The sequence below is a fragment of the Solanum lycopersicum genome, chromosome 2 (genome assembly GCF_036512215.1).
Source record: "Solanum lycopersicum chromosome 2, SLM_r2.1".
In the NCBI taxonomy this organism is placed as follows: domain Eukaryota; kingdom Viridiplantae; phylum Streptophyta; class Magnoliopsida; order Solanales; family Solanaceae; genus Solanum; species Solanum lycopersicum.
In genome coordinates, this window is record NC_090801.1 from 61,841,848 (window position 1) to 61,861,694 (window position 19,847).

The 19,847-nt window shown below is 35.4% G+C and overlaps 5 protein-coding genes across 5 annotated transcripts; 3 read left to right on the top strand and 2 right to left on the bottom strand.

The window, feature by feature from the left end:
- Positions 1-304: 304 nt before the first annotated feature.
- Positions 305-12,900, top strand: ABCG34 (ABC transporter G family member 34). Its single transcript, XM_069293770.1, has 15 exons — positions 305-3,757; positions 3,840-4,000; positions 4,067-4,170; positions 4,260-4,416; positions 4,509-4,571; positions 4,642-4,742; positions 4,821-5,153; positions 5,275-5,565; positions 5,637-5,720; positions 5,934-6,067; positions 6,176-6,403; positions 7,512-7,683; positions 7,805-7,892; positions 8,381-8,547; positions 8,771-12,900. Exons 1-15 carry the CDS (start codon positions 3,411-3,413, stop codon positions 9,035-9,037), a joined length of 2,697 nt encoding a protein of 898 aa, XP_069149871.1. The 5' UTR covers positions 305-3,410; the 3' UTR covers positions 9,038-12,900.
- LOC138337077 (ABC transporter G family member 31-like) lies at positions 431-3,299 on the top strand. The gene is made up of 6 exons (XM_026029460.2): positions 431-514; positions 1,003-1,165; positions 2,051-2,127; positions 2,242-2,386; positions 2,643-2,944; positions 3,009-3,299. Exons 1-6 carry the CDS (start codon positions 431-433, stop codon positions 3,297-3,299), a joined length of 1,062 nt encoding a protein of 353 aa, XP_025885245.2.
- LOC101252947 (MOSC domain-containing protein) lies at positions 9,316-12,930 on the bottom strand. Its single transcript, NM_001366533.1, has 8 exons — positions 12,726-12,930; positions 11,648-11,797; positions 11,041-11,217; positions 10,681-10,769; positions 10,533-10,597; positions 10,310-10,412; positions 9,771-9,881; positions 9,316-9,680 (listed from the first exon to the last, which is right to left on the bottom strand). Exons 1-8 carry the CDS (start codon positions 12,835-12,837, stop codon positions 9,555-9,557), a joined length of 933 nt encoding a protein of 310 aa, NP_001353462.1. The 5' UTR covers positions 12,838-12,930; the 3' UTR covers positions 9,316-9,554.
- A 1,036-nt stretch (positions 12,931-13,966) lies between these two features.
- On the bottom strand, positions 13,967-15,927 carry LOC101252649 (beta-glucuronosyltransferase GlcAT14A-like). Its single transcript, XM_004232576.5, has 4 exons — positions 15,249-15,927; positions 14,865-14,943; positions 14,581-14,696; positions 13,967-14,503 (listed from the first exon to the last, which is right to left on the bottom strand). Exons 1-4 carry the CDS (start codon positions 15,817-15,819, stop codon positions 13,998-14,000), a joined length of 1,272 nt encoding a protein of 423 aa, XP_004232624.1. The 5' UTR covers positions 15,820-15,927; the 3' UTR covers positions 13,967-13,997.
- Positions 15,928-16,715: 788 nt separating this feature from the next.
- Positions 16,716-19,628, top strand: LOC101249237 (pentatricopeptide repeat-containing protein At3g57430, chloroplastic). Its single transcript, XM_004233718.5, has one exon. It carries the CDS (start codon positions 16,822-16,824, stop codon positions 19,489-19,491), a length of 2,670 nt encoding a protein of 889 aa, XP_004233766.1. The 5' UTR covers positions 16,716-16,821; the 3' UTR covers positions 19,492-19,628.
- Positions 19,629-19,847: the final 219 nt, after the last annotated feature.

Here is a 19,847-nt window from a genome sequence, read left to right on the forward strand (position 1 = left end):
TATGTTACGTTGCGTAGTTATTCATACTATACAACCAGCACTAAGATTGGTACATACTACCTTTATATATATATATATATATGTGATGGTTTACCTGACCACGGACCACGTTCATGTGTCGGGTTCAAAAAGGAATTTGCAAACTGTTGAATGTATTCGACAGGTCTTTGCAGCTTGTTGCAGACATTGGTTTATTAAGAATATTTAAGTAAAGCATCAATGTATGCCGAATTGCTCCATATATAGTTTGCCGAACCACATTATATAAACGAACCAGAGCTACTTCGAAATGATCTTGTCTTCTTCTTTTCCTTTTTTGTTGTTGTGAATTTACATTGTTTAGTTGCCAGTAATTTTAAGTTATTGTTGATTGTAACAAAACAAATGGATCCTATTAATATTTGTTTACATTGCTATCAATATCAATAGGATGACTCTGCTTCTAGGACCTCCAGGTTCTGGTAAATCCACATTGCTTTTAGCTCTTTCTGGAAAGCTTGACAATGAACTGAAGGTTAGTATGCTGGTGCATTAATTAATCGTTCGTAATATCATCCAATAGTATTAATTTAATTGTTCCTTAACTGAAGTTGAGTTGTATAAAAGCACATACACTCATATATGTATTATACATTAATTGAAGACCAGTACTTTAAATGAAGTGATCATTTAGTAGATAAGGTTTATCTCAATATGCCCTGCATCTCGAGTAAATATTAACGAAACGCTGCATTTGGGCTGAAGGGACTGGAGATTTGGTAGGCGTTTGGACACGAAGTGAGTATATTTTAAAAAAGAGAGTAGCATTTGGAATTAAGTTGAAAAGGGTATTTATAGTGTTTGGACATGCATTTCACTTGAAAAAGTATTTAAGACAAACTTTTTTTGCTCGAAAAAACAGGTTCAGACCAGTTTTGAACCAACTTTTCCGAACTTTAAATATCTATTTTCATGTTTGGAGCGAAAAATTTAGAAAAATAACTTGACTTTATTTGGTTTCAGCGAACTGGCCATATTACGTATAATGGACATAAAGAGGATGAGTTTTGTGTGCAAAGGACTTGTGCTTACATAAGTCAAATAGACAATCATATTGCAGAGCTAACTGTAAGAGAAACTTTAGATTTCGCAGCGAGATGCCAAGGTGCAAGTCATGGTTTTGGAGGTAAATTTGTCTTAACTTCTCTTATACTCCTTAATGGATCTCTATTTTTAAATAAAATGATTTTTTCTACAAAATTTTCTCAAGTATACTTATCAATGTGCACAGCCGTTTATCATCTACTTGTTTTCAAAGCCTTTTCTATGCCATACACATGATGTTAGCTGGTTGAACCATGTAATGACCTCATACTCTGCATGTAATTCTTTACTTCAATTATTGTAACCGTGTGCTCTCTGCTACTAATACAGTTAACATAATGGACTTTGGCAATTCTCGATACGCATCAATTCCAAACTACATCTGAACTTAACCAATATAATATTAGCTCAAGCTCTCTGAAACTATGCTTCCCTATGTACAAACCTTCTTCTAAGCTACTTTGGTGTGCTGCATAATTCTATATCCTCTGTATGCCTTTACTTAACATTTAGTCTATGGTGGTTGTCTTTGCTTATTGCAAGGATTTTTCCACGAATAAGCTTTTTTTCTGGCACTTATTAAGTAATCTATGCAACATACTTGTACATCTCCACTGACTCAGTTCTCGCTTCCATTCTATTTTCGCATCTGACAAATGAACAAATGGTGGCGACTTGATCAATTTGGTACTGTCGAATGCAATTCATGCCAGATCCTGAAGAAATCATTAAAATTGAAAACCAACTCGTTGCAACCAAAACTAACTTAAAATTGACACCGAATTAAGTTTAAATTGATTAGAAAAAGTCTTCATCTTTTTCTTAAAAAGAATGATACCTATACATATCCCTGAAGATCGCAAGTGCAAATTGTTTGTTGCCTCTTATTTAAACCAGTCCAGGTTTATCAGATATAGCTTGTTTTCTTTCCTGATCTTGGCCTGTTATATATATATTTCTTCTGCAGATTATATGAAAGACCTTGGTCATTTAGAGAAGGAAAGAAAGATACGCCCAAAGTTTGAGATAGATGCATATATGAAGGTTTGGTTATGATCATCCTTTTAACTTTTTAATGCACTCAAAAATGACAAATCATGACCTTTTTTTTTGGTTGTTTTCATGTTGACTTATGATGAAATAAATAAAACCATTCAGGCATCTTCTGTTGGTGGTACAAAGCACAATGTGTCTACAGAATATGTCTTGAAAGTTCTTGGTCTTGATATATGTTCAGATACAATAGTTGGTAATGACATGGTGAGAGGAATTTCAGGTGGACAAAGGAAGAGAGTTACTACAGGTCTCTCTCACTCTCTTTATATATATTTTGTATGTGTATGCATGTATCTCTCTCTCTCTCACACACACACACACCAAAACAACCCAGAAACAATCACAAAAACACACTCTAAAATGCTTGAGTAGCATTTGATCGCCTTAATCGAATTAATAGTTTGGGGATTTTCCTTAAAATATCTTCTTTTTGGATTGTGGCAAGTGACATGCTTTGTGGAATTTAAGTACTAGATTTGCATCCTAATAATTTCCATCTGCAGGAGAAATGATTGTTGGACCTAGGAAAACACTTTTTATGGATGAAATTTCTACTGGACTTGACAGTTCTACAACTTTCCAAATTGTCAAGTGCATAAGAAATTTTGTTAATTTAATGGAAGGAACTGTGATGATGGCTCTTCTTCAACCCGCACCAGAGACTTTTGAGTTATTTGATGATCTGGTGTTACTATCTGATGGATATGTTGTGTACCATGGACCTCGAGCAGATGTTGTTCCATTTTTTGAGTCATTAGGATTTCAATTGCCATCTCGTAAGGGTGTTGCTGATTTTCTTCAAGAGGTACTTTTATTATGGTGCTACATATCGCAGAACTGGACTTGGTACTTAATTAATGTCTTTGTAGGTTACCTCCAGAAAAGATCAGGCACAATACTGGGCTGATACTTCCAGACCATATGAGTTCATTCCCGTTGAGGCAATAGCTGAAGCTTTTAGAAATTCCAGATATTGTCAGGATCTAAAGTCATCTCTTTCGGTTCCATATGATAGATCCAAGAGCCATCATTTGGCTTTATCTAAGACAAAGTTTGCTGAATCCAGATTGGAGCTCCTTAAGGGTTGTTTTTCAAGAGAAATGCTTCTAATGAGTAGGAATAGTTTTCTATACATCTTCAGAACATGTCAGGTATTCTAGTGTGTTTGTTTTCTTTATCCCGAACTACTTCACCCAATAATATCTTCTGCCTGTCTCAGTTTACTTGACCTTTTTTACCTTCGATACAAGCTTTCCCGTCTCCTATAACTCATGTGTGTGGAACCTCTCTCATTTATACAGGTTGCATTTATGGGATTTGTAACATGCACACTGTTTCCAAAAACGCGGTTACATCCCACTGATCTGGTGAATGGGAACTTGTATCTTTCTGGCTTATTTATTGGGTTGGTGCATATCATGTTCAACGGAAGATTAGAACTCCCTCTCTTAATACTTCGCCTCCCCGTATTCTATAAGCAAAGAGATAATTTCTTCTATCCTGCATGGGCGTGGTCCTTAAGTAGTTGGATTCTGCAGTTACCTTACTCCATAACTGAAGCTGCTGTGTGGTCTTGTGTTGTGTATTGGACTGTAGGTTTTGCACCTGGTGCTGGGAGGTATATACAGTGTTCTGTTGACATCACACATACATATTTTATTGGTTATATTCTGCTTACACCGCCTTCATCTTTTTCGCAGATTTTTCCGTTACATGCTTTTACTATTTTCTGTACACCAAATGGGGATGGGTCTCTTTCGGTCAATAGCTTCTCTTTCACGAGATATAGTTATCGCAACTACATATGGATCAGCTGCTCTGCTAATCACATTTTCACTGGGTGGTTTTCTCTTGCCAAAAGGTAAGTTTATAGCTCTCTTCATTATTAACAGAATGTCATTTTATTAAAGAGGTTCCATTTTTACAGAAATGATCAAGCCATGGTGGATATGGGCCTTTTGGGTGTCACCATTGTCCTACGGACAGCGAGCTATTTCAGTTAATGAATTTACTGCCACAAGATGGATGGAGGTATGACTTCTCTACCATACAAAACCTGGACAGTTATTTATAGAAAATAAGTAGCTGCCTTTATATATATTTAAACTTACTTTATGTAGAAGACAACAAGTGGAAATGTTACCCTTGGTTACGCTGTTCTGCAATCCCATAGTATACCAACATCTGGTTACTGGTACTGGCTTGGAGTAGGAGTTATATGGCTATATGCCTTGCTTTTCAACATTATTCTGACTGTAGCCCTGGCTTTCCTTAACCGTAAGTTAAAAGTTCCTGTCACAGAGATAAGAGCTTTCATCATATTGATTCCAATATCTACTGGACTCACATTTTTCGGTTTACTCCTGCAGCACTAAAAAAATCACAGGCAATTATCCCAGCTGATTCCAGTGGTGTTAATTCAGTTAGTGATGGTAAACAATTTTCTCTGTTGGATTTTTGGCTTGTGTATCGATGATCTATTTATCATTATCTTTTGCGTAGGACCTGGCCAGAGGGCAAGTACAAAGAAAGGAATAATCTTCCCTTTCCAACCACTAACGATGAGTTTCCATAATGTCAACTACTTTGTTGACATGCCAAAGGTATCCATTAGGGATAATTTCGTTTATTTTTGAATGATGAATCGTATTTCAAGCTGGAAACATGTATTCTTTTCTCAGGAAATGAGCTCAGAAGGAATACCTGATAAAAAGTTGCAGCTACTGTCAAATGTAAGTGGAGTATTCTCACCTGGCGTTCTAACTGCATTGGTTGGTTCAAGTGGAGCGGGAAAAACCACATTGATGGATTGCCTAGCTGGTAGGAAGACTTCTGGACATATAGAGGGCGACATTAGGATATCAGGTTACCCTAAAATACAAGAGACTTTTGCAAGAATTTCAGGATATGTTGAACAGAATGATATACATTCTCCTCAAGTGACAGTTTTTGAATCCCTGTGGTTTTCTTCTTATCTCCGGCTCCCCAAAGAAGTGAATGAAAAACAAAGACAGGTTAGTAGAGCCCATGCCTTTTGGTTTCTTCATTTTTATGTTTGTATTATATAATTTCATAGTATTGTGATTGATCTATTTGGTTATGACTCAGTACCCCTTTGACTTTCTTATACTGCAGGAGTTTGTTGAAGAAGTAATGGAGTTAGTGGAACTTGACTCCCTAAGGTATGCTTTGGTTGGCTTGCCTGGCCGCTCTGGCTTATCAACCGAACAAAGAAAACGTTTGACAATTGCAGTAGAACTTGTGGCAAACCCATCCATAGTTTTTATGGATGAACCTACATCTGGGCTTGATGCACGAGCTGCAGCCATTGTAATGCGAACTGTTCGTAATACAGTAGATACTGGACGAACAGTGGTCTGCACAATTCACCAACCAAGTATTGAAATTTTTGAAGCATTTGACGAGGTAAGATACCATAGTTTTTCTCAAATAGATAAAAAGCGTACGTTGTGCTAATGTGATGCTACAATTTTTAGCTTCTTCTAATGAAACGCGGGGGACAAGTGATATATGGAGGAAAGCTTGGGGAGAAGTCACAAATTATGATAAACTATTTTCAGGTATGACTTGGCTGTCCGCTGGCTCTTTCTTTGTAGTTGTTTCTAATATTTCGAGGTATACAATTTTCATAATGTGTAGAATGTATGCCCTTAAAATTGACCAGAAGCTTCTTCTAATGTATGTTGCTGACTTGAATGTGAATTTTGTTAACTGCAATCTCCATATTGAGATGATTCATCTTCTCAGCACTGGTTTCTGGTCATATTTTGCAGAGTATTCACGGTATACCGCCAATTCCTAGTGGTTATAATCCCGCAACCTGGATGCTTGAGATAAGTACATCAGCTGCTGAAGCGAAACTCGGAGAAGATTTTGCAACAATATATAGAAATTCTGAACAATACAGGTGATCTTAGCGGACTTGTTTCAATTCCTGAAATTCATAATTTTATTTGTCTTCTTTTCTTTTGCATTTTTGACAATCTTGTGTTTATGTCCTATTTTTTCAACATAGGCAAGTTGAAGGCTTAATTGAGCGTCTGAGTGTCCCACCTGAAAACTCAGAACCTATGGGCTTCACTTCCAAATATAGTCAAGGTGCAGTGTCTCAGTTTAAGATCTGCCTGTGGAAGCAAAATCTCGTATACTGGAGAAATCCATCATATAATTTCATGAGGCTGTTCTTCACAACAATGTGTGCATTGCTTCTTGGTTCCTTATTTTGGGATGTTGGTTCAAAAAGGTAGTATCCTTTATGAGATATCCATAGCAAACTACTGGATGGCTGTTCTAGTTTCTCTGGATGAAATTCACTTGTCATTTATCTATTTAATGGCAAGGATACAGATTTATGCCATGCCTCAGGTATATATTTTATAGTAGAAAAAGACAGAAGGAAAGACGGTCTGCTGTTTCTTGATAATAGGGAAAAACTTCTTGAAAATGGTAAGAATGCATAGGGTGATTCCAATAACTTGCTGAAGGGAAGTATTAAACTAGAAATTAATGTGACATTCTCATTGTAACAATTCAATAGTAGAGCACAATATTTTAAGCGCTGAGTACATTAGCGTTGTAGGACATAAGGAGATGGCTTTGTCAAAAGAAGCTAGAAACAAATATTAAGGATATTATAAAAAAATTCTTCTGGTATAACTTTCTGGTCTTATTTTAAGCATTGATAAAAAAACAGCTTATTTTGAAGCTAGCAAACTTCAAAATCTTTATAGTTCAAATCAATCGTTGATTAATGGTGGTTGTAGTTTAACAAGAGGACAGCTAAATGGAATATTAGATTGAACCATATTGGATATTTTTGTAGAAGAATGTACACATTATGCACTAGACAAATCTTCTGCCCACTAAGACATGCATCTTTATAGCTATATTGTCCTAAAGATAGATACATCGCGAAGAAATGTAATTTAGAAGTTCTGCTGGATAGGTTGGTCTGAGGATAAGAAAATAAAGTTAGATTCAGCCAAGAGTAACCTTGAAAAACTTCTGCGAAAAAAAGATAGAGAATAAGCACCTTGAACCAAAATGTTTGGTGGTTTATATTAATAAAATAATTAGAGAATACAACAGAATACAAATTGGATGGCTTGTGAAACTAATGTAATGATTCCTACTGTTTAAGCATGTATCTTTTTTTTTCGCTTAAAAGAAAACAAATTAGTAGAGCTTCAGCTGGCTTCTTCATGTTTCTTCCCTTTATTTCTGCCTTCTAAATTTGGGGTAATGGGCTAATGGCTGTGGATCTTGATGATTGTTTTTGGTTGATATTAAACTCCTCAATGATTGCTCAAAGCCCTACCCGTTAAAATATTATGCTTGAAATGATTTGACAGGGACTCAAGTCAAAACTTGTTTGTGGTAATGGCGGCTCTTTATGCTTCAGTCTTGTTTCTGGGGGGCAATAATGCTACTTCTGTACAGCCAGTTCTTTCGATTGAAAGAACTGTTTTCTATAGGGAAAGAGCTGCAGGAATGTATTCCCCGCTACCATATGCAGTAGCTCAGGTTAGCATATTTACAGACAAACTGACTTTACTTGTAAAAAACTATATTTGTATGAGTTTCTTGATTGTCAAAAGGATCTGATTATATGTATTGATGACTTTTTTTTTTTTCGGTCTATCAGGGTATTATCGAGATTCCATATGTCATGATACAGACACTAATTTACGGAGTCATTACATATTTCATGATCAACTTTGAAAGGGAAGCAGGTATGATAAATTTCACGGGTCATGGTTCTTTATGATCAATTATATGCTGTCATGCATCTGCTAAATTGCAGAAAATTATTGTGCAACATAAATATCAAAACAATTTTTTTCCTCATGAGGTAGCAGGGTTAGGCTTAAGAACCAATAAGTGATCTACATGAAAATTAGGAACATAAAACAGTATCACAGTCTACTTGATATGGAACTTTGTGGTTATGAGGGAAATACTCTTCTCCAGTACAAATTGACACTGTCTCTAAAATTATTTGAATATATATCGTTGGCCATAAGATTCTCTGCTGGTGTATTTACATCCTTAATTTCAATTCATAATTTTCTGATGTTGTGGGTTTTGAGTACTATTCATAAATTGATTGCACTATCATGACCCTTTTCCATGAATTGCACCTGTAACAGCTGTTGTATTCCTTGCTTTTGGAGTTGGTGGGCTCATTGACTCACTTATGTATTGTTTGGATATCTTGCAGGCAAATTTTTCCTCTACATACTATTCATGTTTCTTACGTTCATGTATTTCACCTTTACTGGTATGATGGTTATTAGTGTTGCACCAACTCAACATTTAGCTGCCATCATTTCATCAGCTCTCTTTTCATTGTGGAACATCATGTCTGGTTTTATAGTCCCAAAACCTGTAAGTATTCTTACTTCCTTCAACACTAGTCAAAATTGCAATTGTCGTGTTTGTTGAACTGGATTGCTTGAGATAACATTTTACAGCGGTAAACCAAAATACGAACAATTTCCATGTGGAACACTATATGTATAGTTATGAAATCTGCAAAAAACTGGAGGTTGGACTCTATTTCTTGATTTCTGCTGCATCTCACTTGTGCCATTTTCCTTGTGTGATTTAGAGTATCCCAGAATGGTGGATATGGTTCTACTACATCAACCCAGTTGCATGGACAGTCCGAGGCATCATTAGCTCTCAACTTGGTGATGTGGAAACAAGGATAACAGGACCTGGATTTGATGGAACAGTAAAAGACTATTTGGAAGTCAGACTTGGATTTGGTCCTGGGATGATTTGGTGGTCTGCTGTTATGCTTACTGGATTTTGCTCTCTCTTTTTTGCCATCTATGCAGCATCAGTCAAACTAATTAACTTCCAAAAAAGATGAAGCACTGTTCTAAAAATATTATCCTTCATTGAATCAAATATACTTCCAATTTCAAAATGTGCTTGTTTGGCAATAGTTTTAGATCCAGATTTGAATATGTTGTCAAGGAAAACAAGTATAGGTGATAATATATATTAGACCTTAATGGTATTGCTGTTTTCCAGTGGTCAATATACTTTCCAAATGCTAAAGAAACTTCATTTCCCTCTTTTTGTCAAATTTAATTTGTTTTTATGTATACCAGATAAGATAGAGCGTAAATGGAATGACATGAATTCACATAGCCGACCTCAACTTCCTTGGATTTGAGGTATACTTGCTGGTAGTCACATTTACATAGTTTTAAGCCAGGCTTGATGCAATTCACAATGATGAAAAGAAATACAGGCGAAACGTTTATGTAGATTTATTTAGCATTGGCCTGGAAGACCATTTTTCCTTACATTAGTATTCTTATCTTTTGGGATCACCTTATTCAGATGCACATTTTACATTACAGTGATAGAACAACTAGAGTTCAAGCTGGAGCCTCAGCACTAGAAGGAACAACCTTATGGACATAAACAGGATCCCCAACCTTGACTATCTTGCCTTTTCCATGGCTAAGAGCGTCGGAACAAACCATGTTCTGTCCAAAATATACCTGCAAAATAACATGAAAGATCCTACTTGTGATTTATGTAGGGATTATTAGGTAATTAGTTATGGAACTTCTCACTTTATTAGATCTTACCTTCCCTTGTTGTTTCTTATTCGGACGCAAGGCCTTATCGGATCGGAATTTCAAGAGAGTTTCTGTTGGCTCAGAGCCTGCTACTGTTGTTTCTTGATTTATGGTAGGTACCTTATATAAAGAACAGAATCAAGGTCAAATATGAAGAGTTTATCTTGATGATGAGCGTTCAAATGCAGGAAGGTTAAGTACAAAAAATTTTAAAAAAATGTTCCATAATCAACTCCATTCTCTTAGTTAAAACTTGAATCAAAGATGCTCATCACAACATCATAAAGGGAGAAACACAACTAGACTCTTTTGATCTTGTCCAACAAGTTGCTAGAATAATAGGTCTGAATTCATGCCTATCCCACGACTATAGAAAAAAACTACGTATGGAGTTGCTACGAATGGACCTCAGATATGTTAAATTTCTCTTCAATATCATGTTGCATGAACATTATACAGAAAGAAAAAATTAGGAGGAAAAAACAGCTTCCAGTTTGCAAAGGTTATTCTCTGTCGTTTAGTAAGAAAGTAAGTTCATGAGGTCTTACCTTACAGCGAGAGCATAGTTTGACACCCTCAAATGTTAACTTATTGATTTGGATCTCCTTCCACAAATCCTCAGCAAATGGTTCACATCCATCAACAAGGACACTGTGAAAGAAGATAATGTCAAAAATTTAACTGAGTTAATCTAAAGTACTAACAGTTTGTACAGAAAAAGGAAAGGAAGTAACCAATCATAAACAAATTATACAAGTAGGACGAGTATACTTGGGTCTAAAACGATTTACTGGAACAGGCTCCTTGAGAAGAGAATTTAACGCATTCATCGATCCCTGCAGAACATGGACCAAGAAAATCTAGCCTAAGCTCTTGTTCTATGGATGTTTAGGCTGAATTTAAATGACGATTTACTTACCTGGGATAGCATGAGGTATGGATATCCATCAGAAAACATAACATTGTATCCTTGAGCATAATTAGGATCTACAACTCTCATTTCCTTAACTACAAGAGTCAACAGGAAGCAACTTATTTCGATCAAATTGTATACGTTTATTCCAGCAGTTTTCTACTAAAGCAAGAACATGAACCTAATAATAGGCGATAGTCGATAAACTACGTATCGGAAGCTGGACAATACGTAGAGAATTTAAGCATAAAAGGTGGAAGAGATATACAGAGCAAATTTAAGACAAGGATATTGTAACATCAGTGATTTCATATGAGTAACATATAGACGAGGAAAATCTAGATAGAACTATGCGATAAGCTATACCTTCACTAAAGCGAACTAGCCGACTTGGTTTCCCCAGATGTGTGGAGAACCACATAGCTGCCTCAGCTCCCTCGTCCAAGGCAGAACCAGACCACTCCCAGACCGAGACACCATCCGACACTACAGATGGGTCACTTAGTGGAATTTTCAGTGGATCCATACCGGGAGCTTTGATAACTACATCCAAAAGGTAATTTGAGATATCAAAAAGATAGGCCAATCTTTGTCATTTTCTTGTGGGCTATCAGTATGACAAGAAGCTTCTATGATTAAGGAGATGCTACAAGGAGTTAAAAAACAATAACAGTATTACAATTCAAACATCAATATCCAAGATCTTAAATTCTTAAGTCACACAGGGAACCAAACACTGATTGTTAGCTTGGCATATCAACATTTTCAGTAGAATGATCTATCTTTTAACATTTATTATCCTCTCTCTTTCTTGTCGACTATATTAGTAGTAATAGATTGCTAGGAGAAAAACATGACCAGTTTTGCTGCAGCACCATTTAGCTAAAAAGAGAAACTGTATCAATAAGATAATCCATAGTAAAAAATATAATCAAACTATGACCTTATTTTCGACTGAAAACTATGACACTACCTAGATAAGAGTCATTATTTGGTTCCCAGCCTTCAGAAAAGGCCTCAATTGGCAATGCCACTTCGACAAGAGCAAGCTTTGGTTCAACTCTTTGAGTATAGGCCCTGCCTTTGGAATTCACCACTAACCATTGTCGATCCCATCGAAATCCTGTTTCATGTAACAAGATACAAATTTTCAAGTGATAATTTTTTTTTGAGACAGATTTTCAAGTGATAATATGAATGAAGAAACAAGTTAAGGAATAAAAAGTAGAAAACTCACCACTAACAATTTGTTAACGAGACTATTATTTGCTCAAAATGCACAAAAGTGAAACTAAACCGTACTACATAAATTTTGTCCCAAGGTACTCCATCCTAGAAGGTGACCACAAAACAAACTTCTAACAAATTTCATATCTAATGGAGTAGTACTTTGTGTTTTTACATTTCGGAAATGAGAACAAATGAGTAGGGAGTTGACTTAAAAAAAAAATAGTTTTAAGTCAAAAATAAAAAATCAATCTGAGACTTTTGGTTTCTAACTTATTTGAAGTTATTTTCAACTTATTTTAACTCATCTTTATATCTTGTCAAACACTTTTAAATTTATTATAAGTTAATTTTAAGTTATTTTTTATATTTATCAAATGTTTCCAAAGAAAAGTACTTACGGCACCGGATATTTCCATTAAGTCGATGCAATTTTTATTATCATGTGATTTAATAAAATAAAATGAAGTATAAATATAAACACATAACATGCATATATTGTGTAAATGTAAATTTCGATAGGGATAACTTTTATCCTGAGTTCAAATCTTGATTTGGTTTTGCATATTGAAAGTCGGAACTGGGAAATCCAACTTTTCCCAAATAAGAAGGAAACAAACAGATAACTATTCTCCAAAAAAGCAATCTATCTTCTCAGATCTTGACACTTTTATACGAACCAAAACATAAAAAGAGGAAAGTTATCAACTTTTATCTTATTTTCCTTTACCCCACTAGCAGAAGACTCCCTTTACACTCCATAACCAGTAAAACAAACCCAAAAATGAAAAATTTCAAGATCTAAAGGTAAAATTGAGCACTACCAGTAGAAGTGATAGGTGCTTGAGAAACAGAAATTCCACGGCATGATTTAATTGGATATACAAAGATTGATTTAACCTGAGCTGCTGCTGGCGCTCCTATTACTTCTGCCATCACTCTATGGGAGTTGAAGATTCGTTCTTCTTTTTTCTAAAAAATTTTTATAATGGGAACCATATTTGGATTGAGAAGCATCAAATCACACACTTGATATAAAAAAAAAATATCTCCCCATACTAATTTATGTTACCCTTTTCAATTTCGAGATTTAAATTAGTCTAGCTTTTAATGATTTTTCATATATTTTTTTATTTATGAAATTTCAATTATCATTATTATAAATATATAAATTTTATTTCAGAAAAAATAAAGATTTCACAAATAAATTTTCAATTAAATTACTTTTTTATTTTACTTTCAAATAACCAAAAGTATTTCAACTTAAATTATTTAATTATCAAAATACGAAAAATGTCAAATAAATTGAAATAAAGAGAATAACACATTAAGAAAAAACTTTTTTGTAAGCATCACCCATATCATTAATCACTTAAATCATCACATCATTTTTAGACATAAAATACATCAACTAGAAAAGTTCCAATTCAATTTTCAAATTTGTAATATTAATAATTAGAGATCGAAACCAAAATATTTCCAGTTTGATTTATTTTTTTTATGGTTCGATTTGGTTGTCAATGGTTTTGGCAAATAAAACCAAAATGCTTAGGTAATGGAGTGAGATGGTGTTTGACTACTGCATTTGCTCTCTTATATCAATAGCTGACGAGCATATAAACAAGTTACTCTTTCTTTTTTATTTGAAGTGTATGATGTGGTGCATCAATCAAGTTCTTATAAAAAAATAAAAACTTTTATAATAGATTTTTATTTTAAATATTATTTTCCAAATCATATTATAAGAGTCAATACTAAAGACCATTTAATAAAATTAATGTGATAAAATATCTATATTAATAAGTATTTTCTTAATACGTATGTCAAATGAATAGTGACAAGCGATAGACTATATAAAAGAACTGTTCTTGACAAGTTGTCTAGCAGTAGAAATGGAAAAACAAAATTCACCGCAGCAATAACTTGTCTAGTGAATATAATTATTTTGATGGACTGGTCAAATGTGTAACTTGCCCTTCTTATTCCGTAGCTGAAAAAAGAACAAGACGCTGAAAATTGTCCATCAGAAAATATAAAGAGTAGTAGAGTACACAACTACACATCATTTTGGAAACAAATATGGAGTAGTATATATATTAACATGAATTATTGGTTACCATATGATGGTCTCCAACAGTAAAATTGGACAGAATATTCTGAAGCTTTTGGCCATAAATTCCAGGATCTAATGAGTCAATGTCATCCCAATTAGTACCGGAATTAGAACTACAAGAAGAAGAATAATTGTGTCCTCTATTATAGCACCATTTCCCGCGCACCAGCCCATGGGGCTGGCGATCTAGGATATCCCTGTCTAGCTCGTCTAAAGTAGGATCGCCTTCTTTAAATGGCCTAGCAAATATTGCCCATTCGTTCACAAGATTGTCATAGTAGTTTGAAACATTTATTGGCGCGGAACACCTGAGATCCTGGTTTACTATTCTGTTTCTAAATTCTGGGGAATTGCATAGTACAGTGTGGAAGTAGGATTCTAGAGGGGACACTACGTTGGCGTAGTACATAAGTAACTTCCTAGGGAAATTGTCCCAACCTTTGATGCAATGCTCCATAAACCCTCTGCTCAATACCATCCATGGAGAACCTAGAAATTGAAATTAAGCAGAAATGAAATCATTGTTGGAGTTTACACCATACATAAAGTAAATGAATTAAGCCAACCTTGGAATATATCAAAAGTTGTTGGCATTTCTCTAGTCTCTACAGCATAGTAAAGGGGAGTAGCATGTTTCAGATGTAGGCTGGGGTCAACAACAATCCGATTGACGTTGTGTTGCCTGCAGTAACATTGCATTGAAGTTGAGCCGCGTTTAGATGGTGATGGAACAGCTGATAATTCGGGTGTGAAGCCCACGAAAAATTGATCGTTCAGATGTTTTTTTTTTTAACCATTATCTCTTATATTTATACAAAAGAAACGTTGATGGTCATCAATGACACCTTACCTGTTTCGATCAATAGTTCTATTGGTGAAGCCTACGAAATTGAGATCCCTTGGCAAGGAAGTGAGAGCAAATAAGATATCTGCAATCAAAAGCATGGATCATCAATTAGTCACAGAGTTACAGAGTAATTGTAAGGTAAATTGGGTAGTACTGTATCAGCAGACAGTAGTATAGTACTCCTTCCATCCAATTTGTTTGTCTGGTTTTGATTTGGTACTCTTTTTGATCTTGTGATCTTAAACATGTTATATGAAAAATTATAATTAAAGAGTTACCAAAAAGGGGAGAGACGCATTCTTTTGAAACGGAAAGAAAGAAAATTATGACAAACAAATTGAAACAAAGAAGTACTAGCTAGGCTACTAGCGATCACGAAAAATTTACCGTCTTGAGTAAAAAGAGGGTAATCGGAAGAGCTTAAGGTGAAAAACCAGTCCCACAGGGGGCTGATTCGAAGGAGCAAGGCGGAGGCATGAAGCATAGCAGAAAGAGCAGAGGCGCCTGATTCCTCCACAGCATAACTTTTACCAACAACATTCACATTCCCAAATGCTCGAAACACATGTTCAGATTCAACTGAAACAGCTAATTCCATCCTCTCCTCATATCCATCTCCATCGAGAAGGTGCAAAAGGTACTGGTTTCTTGGGTGATACACCGCTTTTAATAGCCTCAACATTCTTTTACTTTCCCCTCTAAAACCGAAAATCCAATAAGCCAGGATTGGTGTATCACTAGACCTTCCTTTAGACGGATGGTTCATCTTTATAGTCGTTGATGTGTCTACGTTTGAGTGATCATCTGGAATATTATTCATCAACGTCCTGTACTGATCATCATCAAATCTGCTACAGAGGAATCCTACCAATAAAAGTAGCAAAGTAGCTGCAACGAAAACTGAGAGCCGTACACGAGTTCTCCAATTCCAGGAACTTAACATCTTAAGCATCATCATGGATATTTGTTGAATATTTGATCTTAACAGTATATACTGAAAGGGTTGCTAATTAGAGCAAGCAAAAGCTGGCTTGTGGGACTTGTTAGGTCATGTGTGACATCTTAATGATTGTTAGTTAATGAATGCTATGTTGATGAAAACTTACGCCACAACTAACACCAAATTTCCATGTTTTTTTCTTAATGACAAGGCAAATGCCGCTTCAAACTAAAACTCTAATAATTATTTTCTTTCAAGTGAAGGAATAGTAAAAGGTCAAAACAATGCAGCTAGATGGGTAAAATTTTTTGTCACTTTTGTTGGAACTTTATATGCAACCATTCATCATCAGTCATGTGTTAGACAAGTCTTCTCAAGCAAGCGGGGAATTATTAGTTTCATCCACGAACTATTAACAAACCTAAAAAACACCCCTTTACACCACTAATTGAACATAAATAAACCACCAATCTTGTAATATGAATGAACTACACTCTTAAATTTTCGTTAAAACTTAGGGATGTTTTTCAACTTTTCTCTTGGCATTTTATTAAGAGTATCATACTCCTACAATAGTTTGAGATCACTTGCGTGATGTGACAGATCGTGGTGTATCTATATTAGTTAGTCAAATAAAAGTGTGTTTCAGAAAGTATGTCTAACCTAATTCCATGAGGCTCCCAAGTATCTGAATTATTTTTTTTGTATATAGATTAAGTCAATGTGATTATCAATGCTCTTTCATTTGCAATTATATTTCATGTAACAGAGACAGGTTTAAAATTGCCAATATGAAAATTGATTGAAGTGTAAAATTACACATTTAGCTTTGACAGTTAGGTCTATATGATCAACAACTCATACATAGACAAATCAATAACACACATTATAATTAATTAAAAGTTTTATTATAAGGACCAAAGTTAATATTTGCTAATAAGTGAGGGACCAAAAGTGTTATTATCCCAACTTAAAACAACCTCATCTCTATTGTTATCCAAACTGTCTTAACTAACAACAATGTCCGTTTGGACATGTACACTCTCTGCTTCCCCTGTTTCTGTTCCTCTTCAACAACAATCCAATTCATTTACCCAAAATCCACCAAGAAAACTACTTTCAACTTCATCACCCACAAGTACACTCATTTTCAAGAAATTTCAACAAGAACACACCTCAGAAACACCCTCTTCAGCTTCATGGATCGATACTCTTCGGTCTCAAGTACGCTTAAATTGCTTCAAAGAAGCAATCTTTACATATATACAGATGACTTCTGAAGGTGTAAGGCCTGATAATTTTGTTTTCCCTGCAGTTCTGAAAGCTGCTACTGGCCTTCAGGACTTGAATCTTGGAAAACAGATATATGGGGCTGTTGTTAAATTTGGGTATGATACGATATCAGTCACCGTGTCTAATTCTGTTATCCATTTACTTGGGAGGTGTGGTGGGAGTATTGATGATGTTTATAAACTGTTTGATAGAATTACTCAGAGAGATCAAGTTTCTTGGAATTCTTTGATAAATGCTCTTTGTAAATTTGAGAAGTGGGAGTTAGCATTGGAGGCTTTTAGGTTAATGGGGTTTGATGGATTTGAGGCTAGTTCGTTTACGTTGGTGAGCATTGCGCTTGCTTGTAGTAATTTGCCTAGGACTGATGGGTTGAGGCTTGGCAAGCAAGTACATGGGTATAGTTTGAGAATAGATGATAGGAGGACTTATACAAACAATGCTTTGATGTCTATGTATGCAAAACTAGGAAGGGTGGATGATTCAAGAGCTGTTTTTGAGTTGTTTGCTGATAGAGATATTGTTTCGTGGAATACTATTATAAGTTCTTTTTCACAGAATGACCAGTTTCGAGAGGCGTTGGATAGCTTTAGAGTCATGATTCAAGAAGAGATAAAACCTGACGGAGTCACGATTTCAAGTGTTGTTCCTGCTTGTTCTCATCTGACTTTGCTGGATGTAGGGAAGCAAATTCATTGTTACGTCTTGAAGAATGATGATTTGATTGGGAACTCATTTGTTGATAGTTCATTAGTTGACATGTATTGCAATTGTCAACAGGTTGAAAGTGGGCGTCGAGTTTTTGACAGTGCCTTGAAAAGGAGCATTGGGATATGGAATGCTATGCTGGCTGGCTACACACAAAATGGATTCTTTACGGAGGCATTGATGTTATTTATAGAGATGCTGGAATTCTCTGGGTTAAGTCCGAACCCGACCACTGTCGCAAGTGTTTTTCCGGCTTGTGTACATTGTGAAGCATTTACCCTTAAAGAAGTCATCCATGGGTATGTTATTAAATTGGGTTTTGCAGATGAAAAATACGTTCAAAATGCATTGATGGACTTGTATTCTAGGATGGGAAAGATAAATATATCAAAGTATATATTCGACAACATGGAGAGTAAAGATATAGTTTCATGGAATACTATGATAACCGGTTTTGTAGTTTGTGGATACCATGAAGATGCACTTATTATGCTACATGAGATGCAAACAACAAAAAGACACAATGACTCTGAGAATAATGTAGAATTTCGGTTAAAACCCAACTCAATAACCCTCATAACTGTCCTTCCTGGTTGTGCATCGCTGGTTGCTCTAGCAAAGGGTAAAGAGATACATGCTTATGCTATTAGAAATGCATTGGCGATGGATATTGCCGTGGGAAGTGCATTGGTTGATATGTATGCAAAGTGTGGCTGCTTAGATATTGCTAGGAGAGTTTTTAATAGCATGACTACCAAAAATGTGATCACATGGAATGTTCTCATTATGGCTTATGGGATGCATGGGAAGGGAGAGGAAGCCTTACAACTTTTTAGGATGATGGTGCTTGAACGGAAAGTGAAGCCCAATAATGTCACGTTTATTGCAATTTTTGCTGGATGCAGTCACTCAGGCATGGTCGATCAGGGTCGGGAATTGTTCCGAGAAATGAAGAATGCTTATGGTATTGAGCCAACTGCAGATCATTACGCCTGCATCGTTGATTTGCTTGGTCGATCAGGCCATCTAGAAGAAGCATATCAGCTTGTAAACGAGATGCCCTCTAAGTACAACAAAATTGGCGCCTGGAGTAGTTTACTTGGTGCCTGCAGGATACATGGCAACATAGAACTTGGTGAAATTTCAGCAAGGAATCTCTTTGAGTTGGATCCACATGTAGCTAGTCACTACGTTTTACTCTCCAACATTTATTCCTCTGCTGGGATTTGGGAAAAGGCAAACATGGTTCGACGTAACATGAAAAAAGTTGGAGTAAGAAAAGAACCTGGATGCAGTTGGATTGAATTTGGAGATGAAGTTCACAAGTTCGTAGCTGGAGATGCATCACATCCACAAAGTGAACAGCTCTATGGCTATCTCGAGACTTTGTCAGAAAAGATGAAAAAGGAGGGTTATGTACCAGATACTTCCTGTGTTCTTCACAATGTTAACGAAGACGAAAAGGAAAATCTACTCTGTGGACACAGTGAAAAATTAGCTATAGCTTTTGGTATCCTCAATACACCTCCAGGAACCCCCATACGGATTGCAAAGAACCTTAGGGTATGCAATGACTGCCATGAGGCAAGTAAATATATCTCAAATATTGTGAATAGAGAGATCATTGTTAGGGATGTGAGGAGGTTCCATCACTTCAGAAATGGAGCCTGTTCATGTGGGGATTATTGGTGATATATAGTATGTTTTGTAGATTTATACAAAGTTCTGTTTATAGATTCTTTTAATGTTTAAACATAGGTAAATGCACCAACCGCAACTTACATTTGTTGACTATATTATTGAGAAAAACATTTTGGGACTACAATAAATCTCTTACTTCCTCTCATTATTTTGAAGGGTTTTTTTTATTAATATAGTTTTAGGTGATCATATATTATTATAGGTGGGAAGCTCTAAAGTGAAAAGTTGAATTACCATTTTGACCTTGTACTAAATTGAAATTTGATTAATTATTTAACACTTAATTAGTTAATTTAAATAATATTTATCATTTATTATCTATATATTTAATTTAATCTCCATCATAT

Coding starts and splice junctions, on each gene's coding strand:
- ABCG34 (XM_069293770.1), top strand. CDS start 3,411: ATGTGTGTGGAACCTCTCTCATTTATACAGGTTGCATTTATGGGATTT. Junction 4,001..4,066: donor TGGTTTTCTCTTGCCAAAAG/GTAAGTTTATAG, acceptor CCATTTTTACAG/AAATGATCAAGCCATGGTGG. Junction 5,721..5,933: donor TTATGATAAACTATTTTCAG/GTATGACTTGGC, acceptor CATATTTTGCAG/AGTATTCACGGTATACCGCC.
- LOC138337077 (XM_026029460.2), top strand. CDS start 431: ATGACTCTGCTTCTAGGACCTCCAGGTTCTGGTAAATCCACATTGCTT. Junction 2,128..2,241: donor AGATAGATGCATATATGAAG/GTTTGGTTATGA, acceptor AAAACCATTCAG/GCATCTTCTGTTGGTGGTAC. Junction 2,945..3,008: donor TTGCTGATTTTCTTCAAGAG/GTACTTTTATTA, acceptor ATGTCTTTGTAG/GTTACCTCCAGAAAAGATCA.
- LOC101252947 (NM_001366533.1), bottom strand. CDS start 12,837: ATGGCAGAAGTAATAGGAGCGCCAGCAGCAGCTCAGGTTAAATCAATC. Junction 10,598..10,680: donor CATACCTCATGCTATCCCAG/GTAAGTAAATCG, acceptor CATGTTCTGCAG/GGATCGATGAATGCGTTAAA. Junction 9,681..9,770: donor ATAAGAAACAACAAGGGAAG/GTAAGATCTAAT, acceptor GTTATTTTGCAG/GTATATTTTGGACAGAACAT.
- LOC101249237 (XM_004233718.5), top strand. CDS start 16,822: ATGTCCGTTTGGACATGTACACTCTCTGCTTCCCCTGTTTCTGTTCCT.
- LOC101252649 (XM_004232576.5), bottom strand. CDS start 15,819: ATGATGATGCTTAAGATGTTAAGTTCCTGGAATTGGAGAACTCGTGTA. Junction 14,944..15,248: donor CCCTCTTTTTACTCAAGACG/GTAAATTTTTCG, acceptor TTTTGATTGCAG/ATATCTTATTTGCTCTCACT. Junction 14,504..14,580: donor AACTTTTGATATATTCCAAG/GTTGGCTTAATT, acceptor TTCAATTTCTAG/GTTCTCCATGGATGGTATTG.